This window comes from Pyrgilauda ruficollis, unplaced genomic scaffold (assembly GCF_017590135.1).
Source record: "Pyrgilauda ruficollis isolate IOZ18807 unplaced genomic scaffold, ASM1759013v1 scaffold9, whole genome shotgun sequence".
Classification (NCBI taxonomy): Eukaryota; Metazoa; Chordata; class Aves; order Passeriformes; family Passeridae; genus Pyrgilauda; species Pyrgilauda ruficollis.
The window spans coordinates 10,841,499-10,869,486 of NW_024531043.1; the positions used below are offsets into that span (position 1 = coordinate 10,841,499).

Below are 27,988 nucleotides of genomic sequence, written 5' to 3' on the forward strand. Positions count from 1 at the left end.
TCTCCCGTCGCTGTACCCGACCAGAAGCGCGGGGGGGGGTGGGGGGGGAAGAGAGAAAGGGGGAAGGCGAAAAGAAAGAAAAACCACACTAAAAACCATAAAGTTAAAAAAAATATTCAACAAAGACATCTTCGTTTCGGTGCGGGTTTTTTTTTTTTTTTTTTTTTAACGAGCCGCCCGATCTACACACCCAGGCAGGGAGGAAATCCACCGCGAAGCGAGCCCCAAAATGGGGGAATTGCCAACCGGGTCCCCCCTTCCACCCCAACCAGACAAGAGGCAGAGAGGGAGGAGGAGGAGGAGAGGAGGAGGAAAGAAAAAAAAGAAGACGACGAAGAAAAAAAAAAGACCCAATCTCACTTGAACTCTGCTTTTTGCCATGATCTTCAGGGTGCTTGGCTTTTTCCCCCGCCTTGGTCTCTCGGAAAGACATCGCGCTGGGCGGCCGATCGTCTCCGGGCGGCGAAAGGCGAGCTCCCGTCTCACATGGGGCCGGTTACCGGCGCGGGCTGCCCGCCAGGCTCCTGCCTCCCGTTTTCGCGAGCCACCACATATTGTGTGTGTGCTCGCTGCTGGCGGCGGCCGGGATCCCACAATACACCGCTGCGAGCGCCGCGAACGCCTAACCGCGCTCCGCCGCCTGCACATTCACGGCGGCCGCGCCGCGCAGCCCCCGGCCCGCGGCCGCCCGCCGCCGCCCCGCCGCCGCCGAGCGCCGCCGCATGGGCCGCCGCCGGGACGCGCGGTTTTTTTTTCCCTCCCCGCCGCGGGGTTAACGGCATGCGGGGGGGCGAGTGGAATCTGCCCGCTGCATTTACCTTAGAGCAAACTGTTTCTAAACAAGATGGACCTATAGGTGGGACAAGTTGGTAGTTTTTTTCGCTTTTTTTCGTTGTTTTTTTTTTTTTTTTTAAGGGGAAGACTTCGGCGAGCCCGGGCGACCGCGGGGGCGGGTGGAGCGCGGACCCGCCGCGCTGCTGCGGCGGAGAGTGCGGGGGGGGCTGGCGGGAGGGGGGGTGGCAACACACGCAGAGGAGGGGGTGATAGAAGATGGGGGAGCAGCTTTGCTTATTAAAGGTCCGGAGCCCTCATCAGCCAATCAGCGGGGAGGTTCCATTTTGTTTTCGGTATTAAAGGCGGGCGGCGCGGTGCCCCCGGCGCTCGGCGGGCGCGGGGTTGGCTGGGGCGGCGGCAGCGCGGCGGGCGCAGCCAATGGGAGCGCGGCTTCCATGGGGCTTGAGTTATTAGACGGCGGGGTAAAAGCACCGCGCGGCAGAAGCCAAGGAGAGGCCGCGGGACCCGCAGCCATTTTTCTGCAGTGGAGCGAAATGGCCAACTGGGCTTTTCCTTTGTTCCATAAAGGGGGATCCGCCATGTGAATCCACACCACGCGGGGTGGTGGGAGCCTCTAGCACGGTGCCAGACGACTCACTGAAGAAGGAGGATTTAAATATATATATATATATATCTCAAACCCTTAACAAAAAAAAAAAAAAAAAAAAGTAATGCGGATTTTTTTTCACCCTTATGATTCGGGATCCATCTTTGTCTTGTGTAACTAGGTCATGGCACACCCTATGTCAGCAGTTAACAATTTCGAATGCCAACAAAAAAAGAGTAAATACATTCTTTTTATATTTTTTTGTTGTTTTGGGGGTTTTTAAGCTTTAAGCAGCTCTGATGACTGAACAATAAATGTGAGAGACTTCTCTCTTGTATTAAACACTTGATTCCTGGCCATTTTTATTAACTCCTTTGGTGCTTAAAAGGTAATGTTTTAAATATAGGTATAGGATTAGTGAATTCTGGCAAAAAATAAGGCAATTTTACTATGATAAGCTTTTTCTCTTTCTTTCCTCTTACGTTGTAAGTACCCAATCCATTCCGTCCTTGCTAAGTGTAGTTTTCATGTTAATGTTACTGAAGTGGTCCTTATTGCTAAGCCTTCATTTGCATGTCTTATGTTTTTGTCTGTTTAAACCAGTTTATGCTTTTTGAAATATTTTACTTATAAAGCGAACTATCTGACTAAGATATGCTTAAAAGTTGTTCAGCACCAGTAAATGTTAACTAGGTGTTTTCACACTGACATGTGCAGCCTAAAACTATTGAGGAGAGTATTTTTAGTGTCTGCGTGCTCTGTGGAAAAACACTGAACGTCCTTTTTATGTACAGAGTAAATCTGCCACAGGAAGGTAGATTTAAGCCTCGAGCAGGAGTCCTCGCCTGTGTACGGTCAGTCAACATAGCTGGACTTTTTCTATAGCTTTTTTTTCCCCCTTTTTTTCATCTTTTTTTGATGCTAGACCACTGCCACACAAAGATCCGTAACTTATCTTAACAAGATCCGCTTTGGCTCGCAAACTTACGAGAGAAGTGGTGATACAGATCATATATATACTTATAGCCATTATTTTAAAAAAGAGTAACAACTTCACCTTCAGAGCTGCATTCAACTATGGTGTGCGGGTAAGTAAACCCTTTTGCCCTTGCAGAGGAACAAATAGCCCAGGCCTGTAGCTAATGGTATTGTCCTGGGTGGAAAGATCCCAATGGTCGTCTGAAAGCGGTGGCGATCTTCTCCTCAGAAACATCTAACAGTGCCTCTGAAACGTCTGTTTTCAGGGAGGGATTTGATTTCTCTTTCTGCACAAAGCTCTTGGTCGTCCTCAGCCCTGGGTGGGTTTGGTTTTTTTTGGTGCGGAGAGACGCTGTGAATCCATTGCAGGCATTACGTGGCTGTTAAATTGAAAGCACAAAAAAAAAAAAAAAATCTGCCTGTGAACAGTAAGATGTTAGTGAGGTTGATGTTAAAAAAGGCGAGAAGGCGGTGGTGGTGGTAGGGATCCCTTACATGTTTTATCCGTCTAATTACAGAAGCTCGACAAAAAACAGGCAACAAAATGGGGGGGTGTTTTTCACGACGGTGAGTCTTAATGGCGGATGTCTCCCTAGAAAGCACTGTAAAATCCTTCATACCGAGAGGCAGTGACTTGGAGAGAGGGGGGAAAAAGGAGATCTGGAAGTATATCCAAAATGAGGGAGTTTCCTTCCAAGTGAGGGACCCTTTGCAGCCTGAGTGTTACAGATGGAGAGCCGTGACGCAGTTGATATTCACAGCGGTTGTGCTTTAGTGCCGCCACCCAGCCCACGAAAATGGCCTCCCCGCCGAATTCTGGTGGGTTTATTATGTGAAAGGCTGCGGCAGCACCGTGTCCCGGGCGGCGGGAGGAGCGGCCGGCGGCGGGCACGGCGCTCCCGGTCGTGCTCCGTGTTGTGTGAGGGCAGCCGCCATCATGGCTTCTCCTTCCCTTCGGCGCCGCGTTCTCCTCAGCGCTGGGCGGTGGCGCGGCGGGCTCTCCCCCCGCTGCCTCCCGGCGCTCCGCGTCCCGGGCGCTGCAGGGAAATGATGGGTTTGGGGTGTTGGGGTTTTTTTGGGGTTTTTTTTTTTTGGTTTTTTTTTTTTCCTTTCCCGCCCCCCTTCCCCCAGCGCTTTGTGAGGGGCTGTGGAAGGGCGAAGCTGGGCAGGGAGCGGCGGCTCTTTCTCCCCGCACACAACATGGCGGGAGCGCCCTGCGGCAGCGGGGCTGGCGGCGCTCCAGCCGGGCCGGGTGGGGGGGCGGCCGGCCGGGAGGACAAAGGCAGCTCGGATAATGCCGGCGCAGCCCCGGCTGCTATAAATAACACCGCCCTTCCCCCGCTGCAGCCTCCTGCTCTCTTTATAAACAGCAAGCCATGGAAGTCGCCTAATGCAGAGGGGGGAAAAAGAGGAACAAACAACAACACCCCCCTTCCCCACACGCATAAGGGGAAAAAAATAAAATGCACAAAAATATTAAATCCCCGGCAGTGTGGGGGACGGGGGGAACCAGCAGCGCTGGCCGCGGGAGGGGCCGGGCGGCGCCGCCACCTCCCCGCCCGGAGCGGGTGCGCCGGGGGGAGCGCGGCCGCCGCTCCCCGTCACATGGCTCTTTGTTGTTTTCCTTCTCTGCCTCTCCTGGGCTGTTCCCCCCTCCGCCATCACCCAGCCGGGGCAGCGCTGCCCTGCCTCCTCCGGCCTGCAGCGCCGAGCTCCCCGGGCCCGCTCGGGCAGGGCTGGCGCGGAGCCGGTGCCGCGCTGCAGTGGAGCCGCCATGGCCCGATGAGGTGTTACATGTGGCGTCTTTATTTTTTTCTTTTTTTTCTTTTTTTTTTTTCCTCCTTCTGATTTGTTTGGTTTTTTTTTTGTTTTTGGTTTTTTTTTTTTTTTTTTTTTTTTTTTCCCCCTTCTGTTTTTTTTGGTTTTTTTTTTTTTTTTTGGGTTTTTTTTTTTGTGGGATTTTTTTTTCCCCCGCGCAGCTTCTGCTGCAGCTCGCTTTGAGTGGAGGCTGAGGGTTATCTCGGAACTTCACAAGCCTCGCTGTGCTCTGCGGAAAATTGCAGCTTGTGCTCACTGCAGACCCAAGAGTAGGTGAGCCAGGAAAGCCTGGCTTGAGCAACCACTTCAGAGGGCAGGACAGGGAGGAAAAGCAAACACTGTAGAGAGGTGGCCTCCCTGGTAAGGCTAGAGCAGGACCGTCCTGCGGACTCTGAGGGAGGGAGAAGGTAAGTGGCTGCTTGGCAGAGGCTGTCTGCGGGAGCGGCATGTGCCGGGCAGGGTGCGCCCTGCCCGCAGCTCCTGCGGCTCAGCACCAGCCGCTCCGTGGGTTTGTACAACCTGTGCTGTGGTATGTGCCGAGGCTCAGGGCTGTTTCCCTGCGAGGGAGCAGGGTGCTGCCGCGAAGGAGGCACCGCAGCCCGCGCCTTTCGCAACAACTGCGCTCATCGCTCCATTCCTCGCTCCCCCCCTCGCTCCTCACCGGGTCAGCCTCTATGTCGAGAACAAGCGACAAACCGTCCGCACAAAACAGAACACGTTCCCATGGAGGGGGAGAAAACCAAACAAACCAACAACAAAACCAAAGCTCTTCCGCAGTGCCAGGCTGGCGTTGTAGCGCTGCGAGCCCTGTCGGGGGCTGCGGCGCTCGGAGCCGGGGCCGCCCGAGCCGCCGCTCGGTCCCTGCCCGGCCGGGAGCGCCGGGCCCGCGCTGGAGCCAGCCCTGAGCACCCGGCCCGGGTCACGGCGGCTCCCTGTGACCGTCTGCTGGCAAAATCGGAAGGAACGGTGACGTTGTTCTTAGCTGAACACCATTAAAATGCTCCTCTGGTATCTCTCAATAGAGGTGAAAAGCATTTCAGCTTCCTGGAAATGGCCGAAAGAGGCGACGTGTAGATCAAAGTACGGCGCAGAGCTGGGCTCGTGTTTGCAGGGGTTTTTGAACTGTAGTGAAAACGTTTCTGCAGCTTGCATCGTAATGAGTTAAGTCAGCACGTGAAGCGACTAAAAAAGGCATATTTAAACAGCATCGGGCTATTAACTTTCCTGGGATTTAAGATTTATGTTTAAATATATATTTGGCTGTTAGCAATACCAGCATTTAAACCGTAACGTTGATCTATCCAACCCTGAAGCAAACCAGCTCTGCCTAACGCAGCTTTGAAGCGACACAGCCAGACCATAATACTGTGGGAGCTTAGACAGCTTTGTCTGTACTTGCATCTCTCTGCATATTTTTCCAGGACTCTGATCTTTGTCTGCGATTAATCATTGTCCAGGACGGCTGTTCCCGGTGGTAGAATCCGTGAAGTGCTGCAGCTGGGAGAGGTCCTAACGCGTGTGCCTGGCGCTGCGTACGTGCAAACCAGGGCCAGAAATTGCTGGGGCAGCAGGCGCTGGACAGCGAGCCTGCCGTGCCGCCCCAGTGAGTTGTGTGAGTCCTCAGCACTTCTGGAAGTTGTTTTTGTAAGTCTGAGCCGAAAATTTCTTTCCGTTTTTTAGAGTTTCTAAATGACTATAATGTTCAGTGTAGTTTAAAAGTCGCCAAGGCAGTTGAGACCAGTTGTGCTCTCAGAGTGGGTGGTTTCATGGCTGAACCTCGTATCTGAAAAGCGAAATGTTCTGGTACAGCGTGTTTAAATCCCAGAAAGGTCAAACCAGACTTTCATACTTGAGTTAGATTGACCCTGGTTTGCTGCGTGAGACTCTTTAGATAAAGAGATCTTTCAGGGAAAGGCGGGGGGGAAAGATTTTTTTTCTCTGAACAGCTTGTGGTGACTCTGTGCACATTCTTGAAGCAAAGGAGTTTGTTCTTGCCCACAGCGTCCCTGCCTGGCATTGTTGAGTGGAAAACTCTTATGCTAATTATATCACTGTCTGTTATCAATAAGAAGTGATTTAATTTCTTTGGCAAAGTGTTGCAACAAGAGCAAATTAGATTGAGAGGCAAAGTGAAATAAAAAATATGCAGCTGTTCTGCCAAACAATGATCCTGACTGTTTACAACATTTTGTTTTAGACTGCCTTGTACACAGAATCCTTTATATTGAAGGTTTTCAAGTCACAATCCACTGCTTGTGCAGGGAAACTGGGTTAATAGATTATAAAAGACAAAAAAGACCAAGGTTCATCTGGTTCAACTTCCTGCATTATGCAGGTCTCTTGATTTTTATGAATTTTTGGCTTTTTCCCATTTGAAAGAATTTAACTGCAGCATAGCTGCAGCTTAGATAAAGATCAGATTTTCATTTTCAAATGGGCTGTGAAAGGGAGTAAAATAAGGGTAAATTGTTTCCATCAAAAATCTGCCTGACAGACTAGAAATCAAAGTACCTTTTTAAACTTGTCTAGTTTCTGCTTTCAGTTTCTGGATGTGTCTGTCCCTCAGTCTCCTTGGCAGAGGAATGCTCCATGACCAGATTTCCATCCCCTCATAGCTGTGTGCAAGCTGAGCATTTAAACACTCTGTTGCAGGCTGCAGAGCTCCCCCTCGGGTCCATCTTTACTAATCCTGTAATTGTTCCTGCTCCCGTTTGTCACCATTTTGATCCGGGCAGAAGGGGACAGAGCCATGGGCAGTGACCATGCCCGAGCCAACAGCCCTCCTGGCTCAGATGTGTCTGTCAGGCATCCAGGGATTACTCCAGCCCATGTTCAGCTGGTTTCCCAGCATGGCACCTAAAATGCTCTCAGATCTGCTCCTCAGGATGACAACCCTGTACTGCAGAATTGTGCTCTTTGTTTTGCATGTATGGCTTTACTCTGGTCCTCTTAGCGTTGTTGCTTGCAATGGCCTTTTTAAATTATTATTTTTATTTGATACTCCCTTCTGATACTGCTTAGTGTCACCTACAAACTGGTTATGAATTTATGTTTTCTTCCAGATAAACAGCCTATCTGCACTGTGGGTGTTTCCTGGTTCGGGGTGTGTGTACACACACCTCAGCAGTGTCAATATTGTGTCAGGAGGAGGTCTGGTTCCACACCATCCCTTGCCACACCCCAGTTGCATGGGAAGAAAGCCCGGTTTAGGAGCTGGAAGGGAGCCAGAGGCACACTGCAACACTTGCCTGCCCTGGTGTCTATTATGTAGCCATGAAATAATGCCGAGCAAAAAACAGGTGGTTGCAGGACCCATAAAAGAAAGATGAGAGGTCTGGGGCAGGGTGGTTACAAAGTACATTTTGAGACCTTCCTGTTAGATGGGTTTTTTTTTTAGACGGGATGCCTCACTACATACTCTGTATCCAGCTGTTCATTCAAGACCTAAATACATTAGGGACTTCTTCCCCCTGCCAAATTTGAGATTGGAGGAAGGAGGGGGGGAAATGACATAGAACAACACAGTCGCATTAGACAGTTTTATTTTTAGGAAACCAGGCTAAGAATATCAAAGGAATATTGAATAGGAATATGGACAGGGTATTTGCCTGTTCAGATTTTCTTGCCATGAAAATTTTCATTCCTTCCTAAGAACAGCAGATGATCTGTCTAGGGAATTGTCAGCCAAAATAAGCAACCTGCTGACAGATTTCACCTGTGTCCCAGCATGCTCTGAAGATGCATGGGATGTCAGCCTTGAACAATGACAGGGAATCACTAGGCTGTGTTGTTTGGCTGCCGGGGTGCAGAGATGCATGGTGACACCCAACAGTGGAACAAACATTTACTGTGTTTAAAATCCAGACAAATTTTGATGGATATGTTGGCTATTTGCTGTAGCTTGGGGTGGGGGGGAGGTGTATTACTTTTTAAACTGTATGTGATCATATTATTTCTGCAAGTATTATGACAAAGCCACCTCTGTAAGGTAGGGAGTGAGTGCTTTCAGAGATCTAATCTTTCTCGAGCTATAAAGGAATAAAGAAGCTGTTTCAACACCTGACTTGCAGAATGTTTTGTGTTGCTTCTTGCCTATTGAAATGCTGCTGCCATTGAAATGCTGTGATCCTATCAGGATGTAGAACTGGTTATTTTTTAGAATGCTTTCAAGTTTATAAAATCATGAAATAAATCAAGACGGCTGGCAATTCTAATCAGCATTCTAAAGCCATTGAATTACAAAACAGTTCAGTGCTTCATGGCCCCTGAACAGTACAGTTTCACAAAAATAAAAGAGAAAGAATTAAAAGAATGTACCATTTAAAGATGCCGGGCACTTACAAAGCTTGCATCAGAAGGAAATGAAGATACAAATAAGTAATCTAAAAGGATATTTATGCATTAAATTACTTTTGTCTCTGGACACTTCATTAAACAGTCTGGATATGATGGTAGCTGGGGACCTGGGAGCCATTTTAACACATGCAGCACATGCAAGAAACATTCTGATTATAAGTGATGGAGTATAAAACGTTGCAGCCAGAAACCGATGGCAAAGATCAAATGGAATGAGTTCAGCTTACAAATGAGAGCAGTGTCTTCCCACTGGTGCGATGCGACACGAGACCAGGACTTTGTTTCGCCCTTGACATTGCCACCACTGCTCTCAATCCTGCAGTTAAGGATTTGCATCTTGATTTATTGTTTGACAGGACAGTGGGGAGTGCCCCAGCTGGTCCCCCGAGTCCTGGGTTGCAGCCGAGTGTGCCCGAAGGCGCCGGCTCGGTGAAGGCTGAGCCGTCCATGGCTCCCTGCTACAGCAGCTCGCAGTTGCTAAGCAGCTGCACAGTCTCTGCCCGTGCTGTACGAGGGCAGCAGCACGGCTTCCCCTTGATCGCTGGAGAGGAGCCGGCAGCATGGAAACGGGAGCAGTGGCCATGGCAAAATCGCTCTCTTCCTGGCTGGCTCACGGAGCCGCTGGCAAAAAGGCTGGAGCGAGGAGAAGGGACACTCGGTGGAGCAGGGGGTGGCAGGAGGGCCGGGAAGAGCCAGCATATGTGCACAGCAGAGGTTACAAAGACAGCAGATCCTGGCAGAGCAGGGGGCACACACCGAGGAGAAAGGAATGGGAGAGAGGCCAAAGGCACAGTTCAGAATTAAAAAAAAAAAAAAAAACAGGAGGAAAGTGTGGCATATGGAGAGGGGAAATAAAGCAGAACTTGCACAGCCTGCAAATAATTGAATTGAAAATCCAGGAAGAGGGAAGGAGCTTGATTCATTACTGCCCTTCACCTTGTGGAGACAGCTACACCCAGGAAGAGGAGGCGTGGAATACAACAGCATCCTTCATGTTTCACAGTGAACTGTAGATTTTACATTTCAACCCCTGCCATTTGTGGTTTTCTCCTTTCATAGCCCATGCCTTTTGTTCAGACTTGACTCCTGCAGGCTCTGTTCTTATCTTTGTCTACTTTCTGAGTTATTTTTGAACTTGCTTTAGCTTTTTTTTTCTTCTTCTTCTTTATTTTTTTAGGTAAGTTTTAAATTAAAATACCTTTTCCAGATATTTTAGTTGTTTTAACCTTCAAGAGGGCAGGCCATTGCTAGTTTCTAACTGGAGTTAGTTTCCACTAAACCCACACAGCCCTTGCTGCATTTCTGCCTGTCTCTCTCCTGGGAGCTGCTGAAGCAGGACAGGGCTCTCTTTGCTTCCTGACACCTTCCTCTGCACATTGTCTTTCCCTTTCCCTGGGCAGTGCCTGCCAGCAGTCCGGAAGGACTCGCAGTTAGCAGCGTGCAGGAAGAGGTTCCTGTGGCAGTAAATTATCACAAGCGCCTGACGTGTTGCATAAAGGGGAATGAAAAAAGTGTCACAAACATCTGCAGGGGGTTCTGACCAAAAGGAACCCTTAGTTCCACCAGCACTGCCCACATGAAAAAGCACTTCATGGTGTTGGTGCCTAACTGCAATCGGCTGTGGAATAGGAAATGCCAGTGGAGCTGGCAGGGAAGCAGGAAAGCTGGACATTCCTCTCCTCCAGGCACAGGACTGAGGGGCACAGCTCGTACAGCAGGGTGGGGAGGAATTTAAGCTCGTGCAGCTGTTGCTCTGCTGTGACCAGCCCAGGCTTGCTTGGAGGCCTTTCGACTGAGAACACTTTTTCCCAGGTCCAAAATTGAGTCCTAAAAGGAAAATGGAGGTGCCCGCTCAGACTTACAATGAAAATTATTTGCTGTGGATGCTGTGTGTGTAGTTCAAGCCAATAACATGCTTGACAAATACACAGCCAGGTGTGTCCTGTACTTAGAAAATTTTTGTCTGAGATGTCTGATTCATGGGGATGCTGCATTTGCTTCCTTCTTCCATTTGCCTGGAGCCCTTATCTTTGAACAGGCACTGTCTGTACTACTGTTAGACTCCCAAGACCATTAAAGATCTTGGGACACTGACATTTTACAAGCAGATCCAGCTGCCATTCACACAGGGGCATTTTTAGCCTTATGAGAGATCTAAGTTTAATTAGAACAGTTTTAACCAGGAAATCTCCCCAGCTCAAGAAATCAGAGGTACTATGTTAATCTCAGGTAAGCAATGAGGAGCTTGACAATGTGCCTGTTGTTACAGGAGATTCAGGAAGGGTGAGATGTGTGTAAGAAGGGTGAAACACACAGGAAATGTGCCATCAAGGACAGAGGTGTGGAGCAGGGCAGGGCAGTGTGCCAGACCCAGCACTGTCAGCTTGTTCCTCTCTGTGCCTGCCCTCACCACCCCACACCACTGCTTGAACACCTTCCTGACCCGCTCTGGTGACTTTCAGTGAGGACATCCAGCCAGGCCACTCTGCACTGTCAGCTCCCACAAACCAGGCACAAGCCAAGAATCACAGCTCTAAAGCAAACATCACTCAATTACAACCTGGTTTTATTTCCAGCGCCTCAAGTTATTAATTAACCTGCTCTGAGCATCGCTGTTCCTGTCAGGGTTTGCTCTGGCCACGTTATGGCTGCTCTCAGGTCTGAGAAATATTCAGTCTGGGCCTGTGCTCTGCCTGCCCATGCTCTGACAAGCCACAAGCTCCTCTGGCTCCTGCCAAACCTCCACCTCTATGAATGAACATCTTGCCAGCCAGCCAATGACAGAGCAAGCACTTCCCACTTAGCTTTACCCATACATCCAGCATTCCACAAAAAACATGCAGAAATGTTGGTGTCCCCCATATAAATAGAGGATTTCATAATCTCTTCAGTCTGCCATTGCTGCCTTCCTGTAGGAAGTTTGCACAGATATCAGAGGGGAGGATGCAAAATTCACATTAATGTCAGTGCTATGCATTACTCAGCAGAAACATGGCCCTACTTCATCCATAGTCCATTCTCTTATAGCCTACTTCACCATCTTTTATTCTGCCTCTATGAACATTCCCAGTTTCCCCACATCCTTGTCCAAAAGGTTTGAAACCTTCCTGCCTGGGCCAAGTGCAAGAGTGCAGAAATGAGGTGTTGATCAAAACCTGACTCATGACTCTGTAAAACACACTCTTGTTCAGGCTGCACTGTAGCTCACATAGAGAAAAGCATATTTAGGAATCCAAACCTGGGTTCATGTAAAGTTGATGTTCTCTACAGCCACACAAAAAAAAGTACTACTCCACATATTTCAGGTTTAAAGGAGCCTTCCAACAGAATTTTGGGGAGTGTAACCCAGATTTGGCAATCCACAGTTGACTCACCCGTTCCATATTAATCCCTGTGTGTAAGCTAAAGCAGCTGAATGCAACTCCTCCCCTGGTGCTGTGGTCATCTTAATTAACACACACTCCTCTTGGGTTCTGAACTAGCAAATACATGAAAAGAAAATATCTCTATCCACAAGGAATTACATAATTTGGGAACAAAAGAAGGGAAAAGTGATCTGAAGGAAGCAGATAGTGCAGAGAGTGTTCCAATTTTGAAAAAAATAACATCTTCATGCTTTCTGGGTTAAGTGGAATGTTGGGTAATGAAAACACAGGAAGGCCTAAGCCAGAGGGATTTTAGAGGTTGTACTAAAGGGATTGGTTGGATACTGGCTAAGAACACATTGTGTTGCAAGCAAAACTGTTTGTAACCCTTTTCCCTAAATTTCCTCAAATTACTTCCTGATGGGATGTGTTCTCTGCTGCAGATCTGGATGCAGAAGATCATCTGATGGTGACTAATTTCACACAGCTCTGTAGCAGAGCCCTGATCTCTGTCAGCCACGAGCAAGGCTGTGCCTCACTCCTGAACCCGCTGCTTCTGCCTCTTCCCATGGCAAACACAGCTGCAGATCTCACCTGGAGTGAGGTGGTCTGAATCCCTCTTTACACCAAACCCCCAGATTGCCTTCCCAGCACAGAGGCAGGGGATGAGATCCAGCATTGCTGTGATAGCTCTGCCAGCCTGTGACAAAATTCCTGCCCATGGCTCAGGGAAGCCATGCCAGCACATCTGGGAGACACATCCCCAGATCCATGGGGGCAGAGCTGTGGAGGTGTTGGCAGACTCTTGCCTGTTCATTTCATGCTTTTCAGAGATCACTCGTTGTGTTTGATGTTCCAGAAAAGCATAGGATGATCCTAACCTTGTGTTACCCATTTTTCACAACAGAATTTGGCTTGAGAGTTCACACTTTAGTGAGAAACAGAAACTTGAAACTGCCTCTAAGCACCTACTGTATCAGGATGAGATGTTACCACGTTGATTTACTTCAGGTTTGTAAAATGGGGTGGTTTTCCCCCACAACTGCAAAGCTAAGAACTCAGTTTCTAATGAAAGATGAAATTCAAAACACAACATGTTGGCCATGCGTGTATCAAGTAGGCCATTTTTGGCCCACAGAGTTGGGCCTGATTTAAAGAATACCAGAGAAAATAACCAAGAAACAGTTTGTGTTCCCTATAAATAGCTGCTCACCAGGTAGTCATCAGTGTGTGATGAATAAAGTTTGTCCAAACTATATCAGAGTGCCTGAATATTCTCTGCCTGATTTTGCTGAGTTGTGTGTATTAATTTGTCTCACACCTCCCCTTGCAGCCCCTTGTCCCATTTTCTTTCCCTACCCTCTGAACTCCCTGGTAGCATTTAGACAGATTTTGCTTAGAGTTTATCCAAAGATTTCTGCATTGATTTAATGTAGGGGCTACTTGAGCCAAGTGAAACAGGACCTATTTCTAAGGCATGAAAAGGCAGAAAGGAAATTTTCTTATTGAAATATAATTTTTCCATATTACTTAATAGTCTAGAAAGTTAATGCCTTTCTGGCAGCACTTCCCACTGGGAAAAAAATATGGTTCCTACTCAGCCAAACAACAATGTAATAATGTTTTAGGTTGGGTTAAACATCTCAGAGATTGGCAGGTGTCACAGCCACCTTGCCTTCAGTGAAAAAGGCAATTGAGAGCCCTTATGGAACAAGGGATTTACATCAGTAGGAGCCACTACACAAAAAACCAGGCACATGGCAAGGTTTGAATAGATGGTGAATCATGTGGCCCAAGGGATTTTTCGGGGTGGGGGCATGTGTGTAAAATATCAGACCATGAGGACAGATGGTTGAGCTCTGCATGTGAGAGAGGAACAGTGAGAAACACTGCAGAAATGGAAACTGAGAAGCAGCTGAAAGTCAAGGACACTGGGGAGTTTTGATTTTGGAAATTTTGTGGAGGGTTTAGTGAGGGTCAGAGCAGTGCTGGCACTGTGAGCAAAAGTACAACTGAAAACCAATTTTATTCATTTGTTCTGTAAACAGGAGGAATCACCTTGAGTAGTATACACCTGCTTTGTCATAGGCTCCTCCTCACACTGATTCTGTCACCAGAACTTTGTGCTGTGTGCAGGGATAGTTCAGCTCTCCCACATCATAATTCCCCCCTTCCTTCTGTGCCCTGTCCATAATAAATTCCGTGGGGCAGAGACTCCCTCAGTAAGTCTGTGTGCACATGACAAGCAATTGTTGGCCTTGTACAACATCTGAAATTTATCAGAGATTCACTTGACTTACTTGGTAAATCCCATTCCTTAGGGTCTGTCTTTCCTATTCTGAATGTTTCAAGGCATTGCTCTTGCTCAGTACATGCTGGAGTGGGACCTCATAGCTGAAAACACAAATAATAAATGTCACTGGTGATGTTAAAAAATAAGTATTTAAGGCTCTGTCTTGTTATGCACTTTCTTAACTAAGTTTATGAATATTCCCTTGGACATAAATGGGTTGTTGTTACATTGAAGTCTTTGTAAACTGAGGTTTGTGTTATGAAGAAAAAAATGAAGTGTATTTCAAAAACATAGTTCTGATGACCATAAGGAAGAACAGGTTCCCATTCTTTTCCAGTTTGTGTTACCAAATAAACTAACAATAGGAGTGTGCAGCAGATGGTGTGTGCAAACAATATTGAACCTAATCTGTGAGTCTTTTTTTTGGTGTTTTCATGACTAACCTGAATTATCCATCAATACCACCCTGACTGTTAAAGCATCTTTTAAAAATCACAAACTCCAGCAGTTTTCCTAAGCAGTTTGCTAACCTTTCACTCCTTCCTAACTTTTTCCTTGGTGATCATGAAGCAACAAATTGGCACCAAGATTGGAGCACAGATATCTTCCATACCCCACTAATGCCCTGGTTTGGTTGTGCTCACTGAGAACCTCCACACATACATTGACCCCTGAGCTGCAGATGTGTAAGCTTTTGATGAAAGAACTTGTGCCAAAATCAATATACAGGCCAAAACTGAACTACAGATGGACACTTGCAATTAGTAATGATCATATTTGAATTTCAGTAATGGAGGGTTGAATCTTCTTCCATTTAAATCAGTGGCACAATTCCATTTTAGATTTTACTTTTTTTGGAGTCAGCAAAATAGGCTTAGCTTTTGCCCAAACCCAAATGATATGCCTAAAGCACTGCATAGCTGCTAATTAAAATTAAGTACCTGAGATACTGAAATGTTGTATTTAATCCATAATAAGTTAACTCATTACATAAGTAGAACATCCATTACTTTAAAACAGTCTTTTGAGTGTTTATAGTAGTATTTGTAATCTGCTTATTTTATGTTGTTTCATCCCAAATCTAAAGGTGTGCAAATCTAACAGTTTCCTTAAGTATAGAATATACAAAGAGACAGAGCTGTGAGAAATGTAAAGACTGTTTTGTGAGACTTGGGAAAAAAACCCTCAAAAACAAAAGAAAAAGCAAAACTTCACAAATTAATAATGAACCACAAAATACTTTTATCCCCCCAAAAAATCCCCTTTATGGAAATAATTGACGTGAAAAAAAACCCTGAATTCTTCAGTTACAGGATGACTGTTAACTCTACCTGCTGATTGTATCATACATAGTGCAATACTGGATTTGAGCCAGGTCCAAATAAATAATTTCAGGATAAAACAAATTCTTTCCTGGCCCATCCATTCCTGTGCCATTGGAATGCTCTCAGCCATTACACTGGATAGGAGCTGATGGCTTTTCCTGTGTTCCAGATAAGATTTATAAGACTGTGGCTTGTAAAGCATTTTTTGACAATTTCCATGTGCTTGCATAAACTTTTTCCACGGGATAATGGTGAATTTTAAATAGGCATGAATCTGCCTGCTTTTTTATTGTTATAATTTGAGTTATATGACACTGTGTTAAGTATGACAGGTCCTTCTTATCTATTGCAGAAAAATCCTTTTCTAGCTTTTTGTTTGCCCTGTGCACAAAGCAGGATCCTCCTTACCGAGTGCAGTGGTGTTTGTGTTGGGTCTGGAAGGCCATCTAGTGACACAACTGCGCAGGGGAAAATTAAAAGCCTTACTCGAATTATGGTTTGGGTTTTTTTCCATATTTGAATTAAACGGTCTTGCTACGCCCGAGCGTGTCCTTAAAGGGTTTGTTGCTATTTCCACAAGTGGTATTTAAAAAAAAAATTGAAGAAATTTTTATTTCTTAAAAGCAAACTGACTTAAGATAGAGCACAGTGCTAATTCCTGCCAGGAAAGAAACGTGGAGTTTTTGTGCTGAATGGTGGTAGATTTGTGCCTGAGCAGGTCTGTCCAAAACTCAGTGTCACTCCTGTGCATTGGAGCCAAACATAATCCAGCAGTTATGTTCCCTTCCAGAGCAAACATACTCAGCTGTTGTGATCCCCTGCATTCCATGGTACCAAAAAACGCCGCATGGAAGCCTGGGGCCACCACATCTCTGCAATTAAAATGAGAAATTCCAGTTATTTTCATTGCAGCTCACCTTGGATGGTGAGCCAGATGACGAGCGGAGCTGTCGGTTCTTTCCCAAGCAATAAATCAGCGGAAAACAAGCAGTGAGTCACTGCCAGTGCCAGCACCAAGGTGCCTTTCCGGGGGTGCCTCGGGGGTCTCCGCCTGCCCTCACCGTGCCCTCACCGCTCGGCCTCGGGACTGCTCCCACATCGGCGCGGAACTGGAGCGGTCCCTCAGCGCCGGCCACTCGGCGGGACCCTGCACGGCGCTGGAGAGGCTCCATGTGGGAACAAATGGAACGGGAATAAATAAATGGGGAAGGGCGTGTGGATGGAAGGGCAAAGGGACGCGGCACGATGGTCCCGGGGGATGGAGAATCGAGGGATGCCCGGCCGGACGGGCGGCCGGGCGGAGCAGCCCCGGCGGGGCTGAGGGGACGCTGCGCTGAGGGGCCTTCCCGCCGTGACCCCGAGCAGCCGCAGCCTGCGGGCGGCCGCGGGCTGGCGATGAGGCCCGGGGTGTGGGAGAGGCTCCCTCAGTGCCCGGGGGGGCCCGGGCGGGGCCCTGCGGCACCTGAGGCGGCGGCGGCAGCGGCGCGGCCAATCCCCGGCGGGGCGCGGGCGGCTCTGCCCGCCCCGGGCGCGTGGGGGGAGCGGAGCCTCGTCCCGGCCGCGCTGCGCCCGCCCCGGGCCCGCTCCGCTCCCGCTCCCGCTCCATGGAAGCGGCCAACGGGGCCGTGCCCGAGGGCGCGGCGGAGCAGCCCCGCGGCCCCGCGGCCGCCCCGTCGGGCAGGAAGGAGGTGAAGGTGGTGATCGTGGGCGACGGAGGCTGCGGGAAGACGTCGCTGCTGATGGTGTACGCCAAGGGCTCCTTCCCCGAGGTGAGGGGCTGCCACTCCCGCGGGGCTGGGGGCCGCAGCCGGGGCCGGCCCAGCGCTTGGGCCCTGCCAGCACCGCTCCTCACAATCACTGAGTCCATTAAGGTTGGAAAAGGCCTCTGAGATCATCGAGATCCTTCTCCCTTTGCAGCAATACGCGCCCTCTGTTTTTGAGAAGTACACAACGAGTGTGACGGTGGGGAAGAAGGAGGTCACCCTGAACCTGTACGACACCGCAGGTAAGGGGTTCCACTTTCCTGCCAGGGCCAGCTCCTGTGCGGCCACTGCGATGGCAGCACTCGGGGACATTGGCCTGGGACTGAGCCCAAACCCGGCCCAGCCTTTCGTAACTTCTGGCAAATAAGCAGAAACTGTAAAGTGTTGCTCCCATGAGCGCACGCACCCCCATTTCTGTTCCAGCAGATTTTTCGGTGTCAGCTTAAATCAGCCCAATATTTGCAGACTGTAAAGATGGGCAGGTTTTCAAATTGCTTCTATACCAGCATAGTTTAACCAAAGCATTGCAGGTAAGACTGCTAGAGAGGAAAGTACAAACAAACTAACCACCATTACCAGTTGCATATCAATGTGACTTCCAGAAAAAAAGAATTGATTGTCTAATGGCACTTCTGGTCATCGACTCATTCATTATCTTAACAACCCAATTAATTCAGAAATATCAAATAGCAACCATATCTGGAAGTATTAAAACCCAATTCCCAGATGCAAAGCATAATACAATCAACCAGGAAAATATTTTAATCTGCTGCCATGTGTGATTGAATAGGGAAGGAGAAAAAGGCTGTTTTGTGTTCAAAATCAAAAGGCCGTGGCAGTAAAAGTTATTTGAAAATGCTGATAGTTGTTCAGGTTCATTTGAAGAACTTGTGAATTGGTTTGTGTAAATGATTTCAACTTCACTCAAAGTTCCCAGACTCTGCTATCCAGCTGCTTTCCTAAATGAACCCTAAAACTGACACGTGCTTGGTTTCAGCTCAGTGTAGATCATCTGTTTCAGTTCAAGCCTGTGGAGTTGTTCCAAATTTACACCAAGACAAATAAGAACCGAATGCAGTCCAGTCATTTTTAATAGCAATAAAACACACTTACCTTCTTGTGTACTGCAAGTGATAGCTGAAAACATAATTTTAAAGGCTTTTAATCTAGAAGTGAATTTCACTGCTAACTTTTACTACAGCGTAGTAAGATCCTGAGCACCCAATTTGCCAATGTGACTTCTTTGTTCAGTGTTACTGTTCTAAGTCCATTTAGTTGGGTTAACATACCTTCTACTGCATGGCAAGGGGTTTGGGTCTGAGCTTTAGAGGAAAAGAGAAGGATTGGGATCTGGTGTGAGCAACCAAAGAGGCATTTCCTTAATACAGGGTGTTGGCACCAAGAACCTGCCACTGCACTCATGATTTTTATGTTTGTTTGCTGTCAGTGTGGATTTTTTGCCTGTCACATGGTTCCTAGCTCTCATTTAAAATCCCCATGCCACACATTCCAGCATTTGCCTTTGGAGTCTCTTCCAGGCTGTAAGGGGCATGGGCTGGATCCAGAGATGGCAGTGGGCTGGGCAGGTCCAGCATTGCAGCACTGAGCTCTCCTGAGCCTGGCAGGAGTGCACAGCTCCTTGTGTCTCAGAGCCCAGCTCTGCCCCTGCAGCCCCCAGCAGCCCGGGGACTGCTCACTGAGCTGATGGCTTATTGCAGCATCAGCACAGTTTGGGTGGGAAGGGACCTTTAAAATGAACAGGGACATCTTTGACTAGATCAGGTTGCTCAGGGCTCTGTCCAAGCTGACCTTGGGTGTTTTCATGAATAGAGCAGCCACAGCTTCTCTGGGCAGCCTGTGCCTCATTGTGTAAAAAATTCTCCATTTTATCTATTACAAATCTGCCCTCTGATAGATTAAAACCATTACCCCATGTCCTGTGACCACGTCCTGTAGTTTCCCTGTTTGTGCATATAAATATTAGTGTGTACCTTCCACATTGAATTCACAGCTGTAAAAACTGGTTTGGACTAAAGCTGAAGAACAGTGGGGTGTATTTTGTGTCTTGTGAGACACTTTGGGAAGTGGAGCTGCCATTGTTGGTGTGAAAGAACAATTGCTTTCCATCTCTTGCCTGGAAACCTCGAAAACCAACATTTTTCACCTCCCAAAACAGCATCATGGCCACAAGGCTACAAGTTTCTTGAGGCTGTTGACACATGTCTCCTCCCTTCCTGTTAAATTTCTTTCACTTTGCATAAGACACAGCAAGAAGGCAAGCAGGGAGATTGTCACCTGGGTTAATACATTTGATTGGGAAGGGGAAAACCCTGAATTTTGGTTCTGTTTCAAAGCTGCTTACATAGTTTTATGTTATATATCTATAAACTCTGTCAAACTGTAACTCAAGCAGCTTTTCAACTTCTTTCTGTAACTGGAAGTTTTGCTAGAGGAAGGACTCACTTGAGCACACATTTTAATCTCATCCTGTTTTTAATAGTACAAAACTGATGTTGAGTTCCTTAAGGGTTAGACTACGACCAAGAGTTGTGTATTTTTAGGATCTTGCTTGGAGCAACACTAAATAGAGCTGGGTGTACTTCAGCATCATGGAAAAGTAAAGGACAGGTCAGCTCCATGGGCTGTTTAAAGTTGGAAGGATTCTTTGTATTGTCAAGTCCTGTGCAGCTCAAACATTTGATCCTACTTACTGAGAGAGGAGGACATAAACAAAAAGCTAAAGAAACAAACGTTTCAATATACAAAAGGTATTATTTTCTTGACAAGAATTTTGGTAACAAATTAACATAATGAATTAGTCTAAAATGTAGCAGAAAAATAATTTCTGTTGAGCGTTTTGCACTGTGATACTGTGTCTTCCTCATCAAACACTTCTTGCTGTTGCAGGAAGTTGGTGGTACACATATGCAATGTGTGAAGGCTTTGTAACGTCACTTGTCTGGTCTGCAAACAGCCTTTGCAGCTGCTTTTTCAATTAAAAATTTCCACTTCCAGCTGTGCTTGACAGAGGCAAAGGCACCGAGAGGTAAATGAACTCTGTAGTTTTTCCATGCCAAGGGGGCAGTGTTGATGCCCTAGGTGCAGTTCAGACTCCAGGCTCAATTCCTGGTGCAGGAGTTTCTCAGAGCAGAGAGCAGAGCACTGCTGGGCTGGGGAGGAAGTGATGCCTCATCATTGTGGGTACTTGCTCTGCCTGACAGGAAGCACATGCAAGGCCTCCAGTGAGGTTTTTCAGGTCTCTGATGACAGAAGCACAAGGTCTTCAGGGAAATTTTAAAAGCCAGTGAATGCAAGAATAATTTCTCATAACTTTGACAGGGAAGTCATGCCCAAGTAAGACAAAACTCCCAATTTTTTAATTGATGTGTGCCCCTCCTGCTCCAAGTGTCCTCTTCTACCAGTTTTCTTCCTGCTAAGACTGTCCATTTCCCAATTTGTTTTAAACTGAATATGGAAAAAACATAGCTGGCAAGCAGCTCACGGGCTGGCACTTCTTTGGTGGTGAATGGGCAAAGGGGTGAGGAAGAGCAGACAGAGGTGAACACGCACATGAGACTGAGACCTGTGGTTTCACTTCTGTTCACCCTCAGCCACCCCCAGAGCTCCCTCCCCAGCACAGGGCCTGACTGCAGTGATGTGGTTACACAGCATCTCCCAGAGGCACGCAGGACTGGGAGCTTGGCAGAGAATTAGCAAATTTTAGGTGAATTCAGTTGGGTGGAGTTTTTTCTTTAGAAAAACCCAAAGTCTCTGATGGTACAATGAACTGGGGAAGACAGAGGGGTCACAGATGTGCTCACACGTAGGCAGATACTTAACCAACTCCTCCACAGCATGTTTTGTGTTAAATGGGGAAAGAAAACAGTTGCCTGTGTTTGAGGAAGCACACACAGGGCTTTGCATAGACATTCGATTACTGCTTAGGTTCACCTCTGTTCCTCCTTTTTAAAACTCTTAGTAAAAAGACCTAAATCTCTGCCAAATTAGCTCTGACCACAGACTGAGCAGCTTTACAGAGAAAAAAAGTCTCCCAGGCTCTTTCTTGCATTTCACCAGCAGCACTTGAGGACAGGGGGTGAAAGGGATTGTTTTCAGAGAGGGGGATGTCTATGTTTAGATACAGCTTCATCTGGGTCCCATTACATCCTGAGCAGCTGAGGAGCTGCATCTGAGCTTCTAAAGAGCAGCTTCCTCCTCCTTCCCCACGAGTGCTGCAACCACCCGACTGTAACACAGGTTAAGCAATTGCCACCTCACCTTCCCCTTCTGCTCTCTGCACCCCACCCTGTTCTGCACTCTGTATCCCACATTCCAAATGCACACAGAGCCATGTTTTACACAGCATTTTCTCACACATTTATTGTTTGCTTTAAAACCAATAAAATAAAATGGATTTGAAGATGAAGGAGCAGTTCACCAGGGCATATCTATAGTTTTTGACCTGCAATACAACATGTTGTGTCACATAACTAAAGACACTTTTTCTGTTATCCCATCCAGGAGAGTGAATTTAGAGGTTTGTTCAGATTCCAAGCAAATAAACATGTTTCTCCCAATGGGACAGCCCTGTCTGCCTCACCAATTGCCAACAACAACTTGAAGGACCTTTTAATTTTACAAGTTATGTTGTTAGAAACTCAGAGGCCTGAACTTCAACAAGGAAAACTTTACACAGCACTAGAGGAAGTTAGGAGGGAAAAAAAAAGTTTGGCACCTGATGTATTTAATGCATTTAAGGGATTATCTCAGCAACAAAATGGCAAATCGGTTGCAAACAAGTAGATGGTTTGGGAGAATAAGAAGGGATAAGCAGTAAAATCTTTGCTCTGAATGTTTATACACCATGCATAATTTTGTCAATTGTGTATTATTTCTGGATTAAACCCTGAGATATCAATCCCTCTTTGTTCTGCACCTCCCCACAGAGCCCATGGCTGTTGTGGAAGCTCAAATACAAAATGGTCCAAGTCCAAGATCCCATTGTACAAACATCTCGGGCAAACTGAGTAATAGCTTATCCAGCAGGGATTGCCTTGGAATAAAATGTGTCTCAACCAATCATTTAAATTAAGGAAGGGAGAAAAATATTGTAGTATTATTTCCCTTCTAGTATCTACAGTTCTTCAGACTGGAGACAAAAACGTTGGCAAGTGATGAGTACATGACTTTGGACTGAAGCAGGTGCCAGAGCAGGAATCGTTGCTGTAAAGTTGGGGCACACTGAAATTTTCTGCATTCCTTCATTTGAAATATCAACATGAAGATTTGAGATGTGGAACTGCCTGTAGGGCAGTTTCTGGTCTGTGTGTGGATTGTGGTGATAGTGGGAAGGACCAGCATTCCCAGTTCTCCTTGTGGAAATTCAGTACATCACAGACACGTGCCTGATTCCAGCATTCAAATGACAAATACACCTTCTAAAGACTGCTTGAATCATGCTTTCTTCCTTATTAAATGAAAAAGATTGGGTTTTTTTCCGTGAGCTGCCAGCTGTATCAGGGAATTACTGCTTTCTTTAACTTAATCTCTCAAAGCAAGACACCTTCAGACCCTGGCATGGTGATTACTGTAATGGGAAGAGTACAGGTCTGAAGCAGATCAGCTACCTCTTGTCACATCACGTGCTAGAATATCCCTAATCAGAAGTATGACAAATCCCCTGCTTTTCCAGAATTCAGCAGAATTCCCTTAGATCTGCTGGGGAGTCCTGCTTCAAAGGCCAGTTAAGCCTGGCTCATGCTGCAGCATGGCTTGTACAATCCTGTGTGTAATCACTGCTTCCTCTCAGCTCACCAGGCTGGGAAAAGCAGGTTTGGCACTAAGGTTTCTACTTCACCATTCCTGTCTAGCAAATACAGTGTTTCTTCTCCTCACAGCATCACATGTGCAAATGATTATGGAGACCACCACTGTTAAGCTGAAAATATTTAATAATAATTGTCATATTCCTCTTGATGACTTTATTTTTGAGCAGCAACTTGGCAGTCGGTGTTTAGAACTGCTTCTAAGTCCTCAGCAAGTGGACAAAGCTGGCTTTTTATTAAAACCTGCCAAGGATGTGTTCTGTATTCTAAACCATCAGTTTTGTCAGTGAGGGGGAATCTCCTGTACTCAAGGGAAGGAATTTAACAAGTGTGAAATTATAGTACTATTGTTCTTGATCTCCAGTATGTGTCTGTACATATCCCCATTGTTCTGCCTGCTCAGGACAGAGATTTCTTCATCCAAACCATCCTGTGTGTTTCAGGGCAGGAGGACTACGATCGGCTACGGCCACTTTCTTACCAGAACACCAATGTCGTGTTAATTTGTTACGATGTCATGAACCCCACTAGCTATGATAATGTAGCAGCCAAGGTAAGAGGCTCCTAAATGAACTGCACATGCCTGATATATGACAAGATGTCAGATTAGAGATGGTGGTGCTTTTAGTGTCCTGTACCCTGGGCATGTAGATGCCCAGATCACTCATCCTGCACTGAGCTGCAGGTCACAGACCTTAGACCTGGGGCTCATCTCTCCCTGGCTCCCTGCTCAGGACCAGGGTTGACTCTCACTAAAAAGATCAACACCAGCAATTAAATCACTGCTTTATCTGTAGCAATGTCACATGAGTAACATTGCACAACTTAGAGTCAAGACTACTTCCATCATGTGTGTATTTATTTGCAGGGGAGAGATGAGAGCAACCACTTCTCTGTGCTGGGATTTCTGTAACATTCCAAAGCATTCTTGGACATAGCACCAGGAAAACAATGCAAGACATAGTCCAAATTCTGTTTTGAAATGTGACTTTAGCGTAGATCCTCAGAATTTAAACAGATGGAAAATAAACATGTTGGCATAGAGACAGATGCCACTATGTTTTTATAAAGCAGCTGACTTTAAACACTTCTGGGATGTAAATAGTGCATGTTGGGCCCCCCCCCCCACTAGACTAACTCCAAAACTCTGAAATTACAACTTACATTAAAAGCTGCTTGGCTGGATTGTTTTGATTTCAGGAAACAAACGACAAAATAAAAACCAGATGTAAAAGTTTTGTTTTTCTACCCACAGTGGTATCCTGAAGTGAATCACTTCTGCCGGGGTGTCCCGCTCGTGCTGATCGGCTGCAAGACAGACCTTCGGAAGGACAAGGAGCAGCTGCGCAAGCTCAGGGCTGCCAAGCAGGAGCCCATCACCTACAACCAGGTAAACTTCAGTGTTTCTACAGTGGTGGCCTCCTGGCAGGAGATAAAGCACGTGGTGGCATTGCTCCTCACAGGTATGATCACTGACACTGCAAAATTAGGTGATCCAGATAAAGAAATGGTTGGCAACACTAACAGAGCTTTATGTAAGTTGTTTTTGGAAGTGGTCAAATCACCACCCATTTTTAGTGCCAAAGTAAAGAGAAATATGGGCTGTTTTAAAGGACACAACTATCTGCCTTCTGTGCTAATGCCATCTCATTCTTCTTTCATAGCTGGGTTATTACTGTTACAAGTTTGTAAGCCTTAACAAGTTTGCTGGACTTCCTTCATAATTGTTATTAGCCTACATTGCAGCCATCACTGGTGCTTTGATCAGTGCTGTGATAAAGACTGGAGATGTTAGGAACCCATTCCAGTATGACCGTTCTGGAATAAATGTGTTTTGCAAATCCCACTTAAAAATAAATCCTTTGAAGGCAAATAGCAAGAACATCTGCAAGGTTTCTCTGAAATGAGGGACTGTTCTTTGAAGTCTCTAAAGTAATCTTAGGAAAACTACATATTATCAGTATCTCTAAGTATTATGAAGCAGTTAAATTTATGAGTAGTGTTATGTCACTGGCATAGCTGTCCTAGGTACAGGAGAAACAGTGATGGAACAGCTTGTCCCATGTCACATAAGACCTTTCTGCTCTGGTCCTCTGATTTTTCTTTTTCTTTTTTCCTAAACTACAAAGCCATCCTCTCCTCTCACCTCAGAGCAAGAACAGCAGCTTTCAAACTGAGACACACGTTCAGGGAACAGGGTCAAGTGCACTACGACCTTGAGTGAATCACCACTTCTTCTAAACAGCAGGAAAATAAACTGCAACTGCATCACCACAAAACCATGCTGGGCCTTTTAGTTTGTCTCCCTTGCATACCAGATGAGGTCCCAGCCTGTCACTGTGAACAGTTGCAGATTATCCCTTGTTTGCATGAATAAATCCCTTCACCATCTTTATATGAGAGAGGTTCCAGTCAAGCAACAGACACTTCTGGCCAGTCAGAACTGCCACTTTATGCAGTTAAACTCAAGGACCCACATGTTACACAAACTTTGTCTCTTGTGTGAGCCCTCCCACTTGGTTTTTCCTCCCTGAAATATGCTCTACCTCAGTTTTTTACAGCTGATGGCACCTTGGGCCACACGATGTGATGTTTCCCATGCCAGGCACAGAGGATCTGAACAGTATCTGCCACCACTGCAGCTTGCAAACAACTGGAAGGAGACAAACTGCTTAAATATGAAGAAACACCCAGTAAAAAGTAAAAAGTCCCCCAGTAAAAGCCCAAGTGACCCCACTCCCAGAGATTACAATGAATAATTGCAGAGTCTGTGAGCCATGGGTTGCAGACCTGGAATTCACAGTAAAAGGCTCACAAGCATTCAAACCTGGGGGCTGGCTCTGCAGGGACAATAAAAGGATCACAAGTAAGAAATCACTGTGCTTTTTCTGTAGTGATTTCACACAACCAGCATTGCATGGAAATATTTTAGATTCAAGCCTGTTCCCATTGCATGGCTGAGAAATGCAAGCACCTGTTTGTTTTTATGAGGATTTTGGCTGAGCCCTTGTGATGCTTCAAAGCAAAAGTCAAGGTTCCTGTTCCTGCATGTTCACCAGCAAAACAAGGCAAGGCATCAGTGCAGATTCTGTTCTTGCATGTGACATTCATTACTAAAGGTGACATCACAGAACAGTTAAGGTCAGGCTTGAAAAAAATACCACCATGTAGACATCTTATCCTTACTTAGGTACCTACCTCAGCATTTAGTTTAAGGAAATTCAATACTGAGAATATTTTTGTTCTATCAGGACTCTGCATCTCAAGAGTCTCTAATGCTCTGAACTCTTAGGCCAGGCTTTGGTTCAGCAGAGTGGAAAAACACCAAGTTTATTTACAGTGCTTCAGTTTATTACCAATGCCACTCACACTCTAGCACTGCACTCAGAGGCAGCTCCTTTCTTCATGATTGCAAAGATGTACAAATTAATTCCCTTTCTTCCCAACTCATCTTCCTTCACTCATCCACTGAACTTACATCTTGTCTTACCTTTGTGCTCTTTCCAGGGTGAGGCAGCTTGCAAGGAGATTAATGCACAAATTTACCTGGAATGCTCAGCAAAATGTCGTGAGAACATAGAAAATGTTTTTAAAGAAGCCACAACCATTGCACTGAGTGCCATGAAGAAAGCCAAGGGCCACAGGAAACGGAGAGTGTGCTCAGTGTTATGATCTGGACTGCACAAGAGCCAAGTGATTCAGATTTTAAAAAGTTTCACTTTAAAAACTTTTTTTTACATGTTTGTATTCCTAGGATAATTTTTATTTTAAAATTTTAATTATTTTTAGTATTTTTGCACTTTTGTTACACTGTTCTCATGGAGTTTTCAAAGCTGTTTATCACGGTTAACTCATGCTGTGTGCCTTCACCCATCTGGCTTTTGCTTCTAACTGTGAACAACTCACTATTTAAACTGCAATGAACAGCAACTGCTACTACATAACTTAGTGTTGAGGTTTTTCTTCCTCTGCAAAATAATTGTGGCACGTTAGAGCTACAATTTACTGCCTTTTTCCAGAAAACTCAAATCTTTCAGAAGCAATGTTAAAGCAGGCACCTTTGAAGAGACAGAAAAAGTTTTGTCTTAACATTTTCAAGTTAATTTTCTTGGTGGCAATGGCAGGAGTTGGCCTCAAGCTGCTCCCTGATTGCTAATGGAAGATCCACCACCCCCTGGACCAGCTCTGCAGACCTGCACCTCAGAGTTCTTCAAGGCCTGCTGCTGGAATGGAAAGTGGCATTTATCAGTGGAAATACATCAGTTGCTCCAATTAAATAATGGAGTATCATGGGAAATAGTTAATTTACAGCACTCAAATTCAGAAGTACGCCAAGCAGCTACTACATGTAATGTTAAGTCAGTCTTATAAACATGTACAGCCTATTTAATACAAGACAGATGCAAATCATGGTGCACACTGGAGGAAAAATTAATTCACTTGTGAAATCATCTCTACTGGTATAAATTAAAATTTTCTCTTTTGTGATGAAGGTGTCAGTTGTCTAAGGATCAGGGAGGCTCCCACTGCACACCCTGGTACATGTGCCTCCTATCTCCTGGTTCTTTTGCACATCCCCTCACTGAGATCTCAGACTGCAGGAACAATCCCTAGTTTGTACTCATCATAAACCAAACCTGAGAGGGGAAATGAGGTTCCTGCAGTACAGGTGTTGCTGAAAGCTTTCTGTGTAAGACAAACTGTACATGACCAGCTGGTGCAAAACTGTTTTGGAGCAAGCAATCATAATTGTTTTACATGCAGGTAAACAGGTCTTGACCCTTGAAAAACATTTTTAGGTTTTTTTTTTTCTAACTTGTTTTGATTTAATTAAGGTTTTTGAATACTTATGGGCCTAAAATGGGAAATTAAATTAATTGGAAG

The 27,988-nt window shown here is 46.1% G+C and overlaps 2 protein-coding genes across 11 annotated transcripts in view; one reads left to right on the forward strand and one right to left on the reverse strand.

The window, feature by feature from the left end:
- SETD1B (SET domain containing 1B, histone lysine methyltransferase) overlaps window positions 1-855 on the reverse strand; it is a 43,611-nt gene extending 42,756 nt beyond the window's left edge. Inside the window, exon 1 of the mRNA XM_041489167.1 lies at window positions 361-855. Coding sequence (XP_041345101.1) covers window positions 361-433 — 73 coding nt within the window. The 5' untranslated portion in view covers window positions 434-855. The remainder of the gene's footprint in view (window positions 1-360) is intronic.
- Window positions 856-1,170: 315 nt separating this feature from the next.
- RHOF (ras homolog family member F, filopodia associated) lies at window positions 1,171-27,045 on the forward strand. Of its 10 annotated transcripts, XM_041489124.1 has the most exons (5): window positions 17,077-17,285; window positions 17,434-17,521; window positions 23,548-23,657; window positions 24,360-24,494; window positions 26,612-27,045. In XM_041489124.1, exons 1-5 carry the CDS (start codon window positions 17,121-17,123, stop codon window positions 26,774-26,776), a joined length of 663 nt encoding a protein of 220 aa, XP_041345058.1. In that variant the 5' UTR covers window positions 17,077-17,120; the 3' UTR covers window positions 26,777-27,045. The 10 variants fall into 10 exon arrangements, 1 of the variants encoding a protein (XP_041345058.1); XR_005956953.1 differs by lacking the exons at window positions 17,077-17,285; window positions 17,434-17,521; window positions 23,548-23,657; window positions 24,360-24,494; window positions 26,612-27,045 and adding exons at window positions 1,171-2,469; window positions 5,599-8,235; XR_005956960.1 differs by lacking the exons at window positions 17,077-17,285; window positions 17,434-17,521; window positions 23,548-23,657; window positions 24,360-24,494; window positions 26,612-27,045 and adding exons at window positions 2,881-2,926; window positions 5,599-8,235.
- Window positions 27,046-27,988: the final 943 nt, after the last annotated feature.

Coding starts and splice junctions, on each gene's coding strand:
- RHOF (XM_041489124.1), top strand. CDS start 17,121: ATGGAAGCGGCCAACGGGGCCGTGCCCGAGGGCGCGGCGGAGCAGCCC. Junction 17,522..23,547: donor GAACCTGTACGACACCGCAG/GTAAGGGGTTCC, acceptor TGTGTGTTTCAG/GGCAGGAGGACTACGATCGG. Junction 24,495..26,611: donor AGCCCATCACCTACAACCAG/GTAAACTTCAGT, acceptor TGCTCTTTCCAG/GGTGAGGCAGCTTGCAAGGA.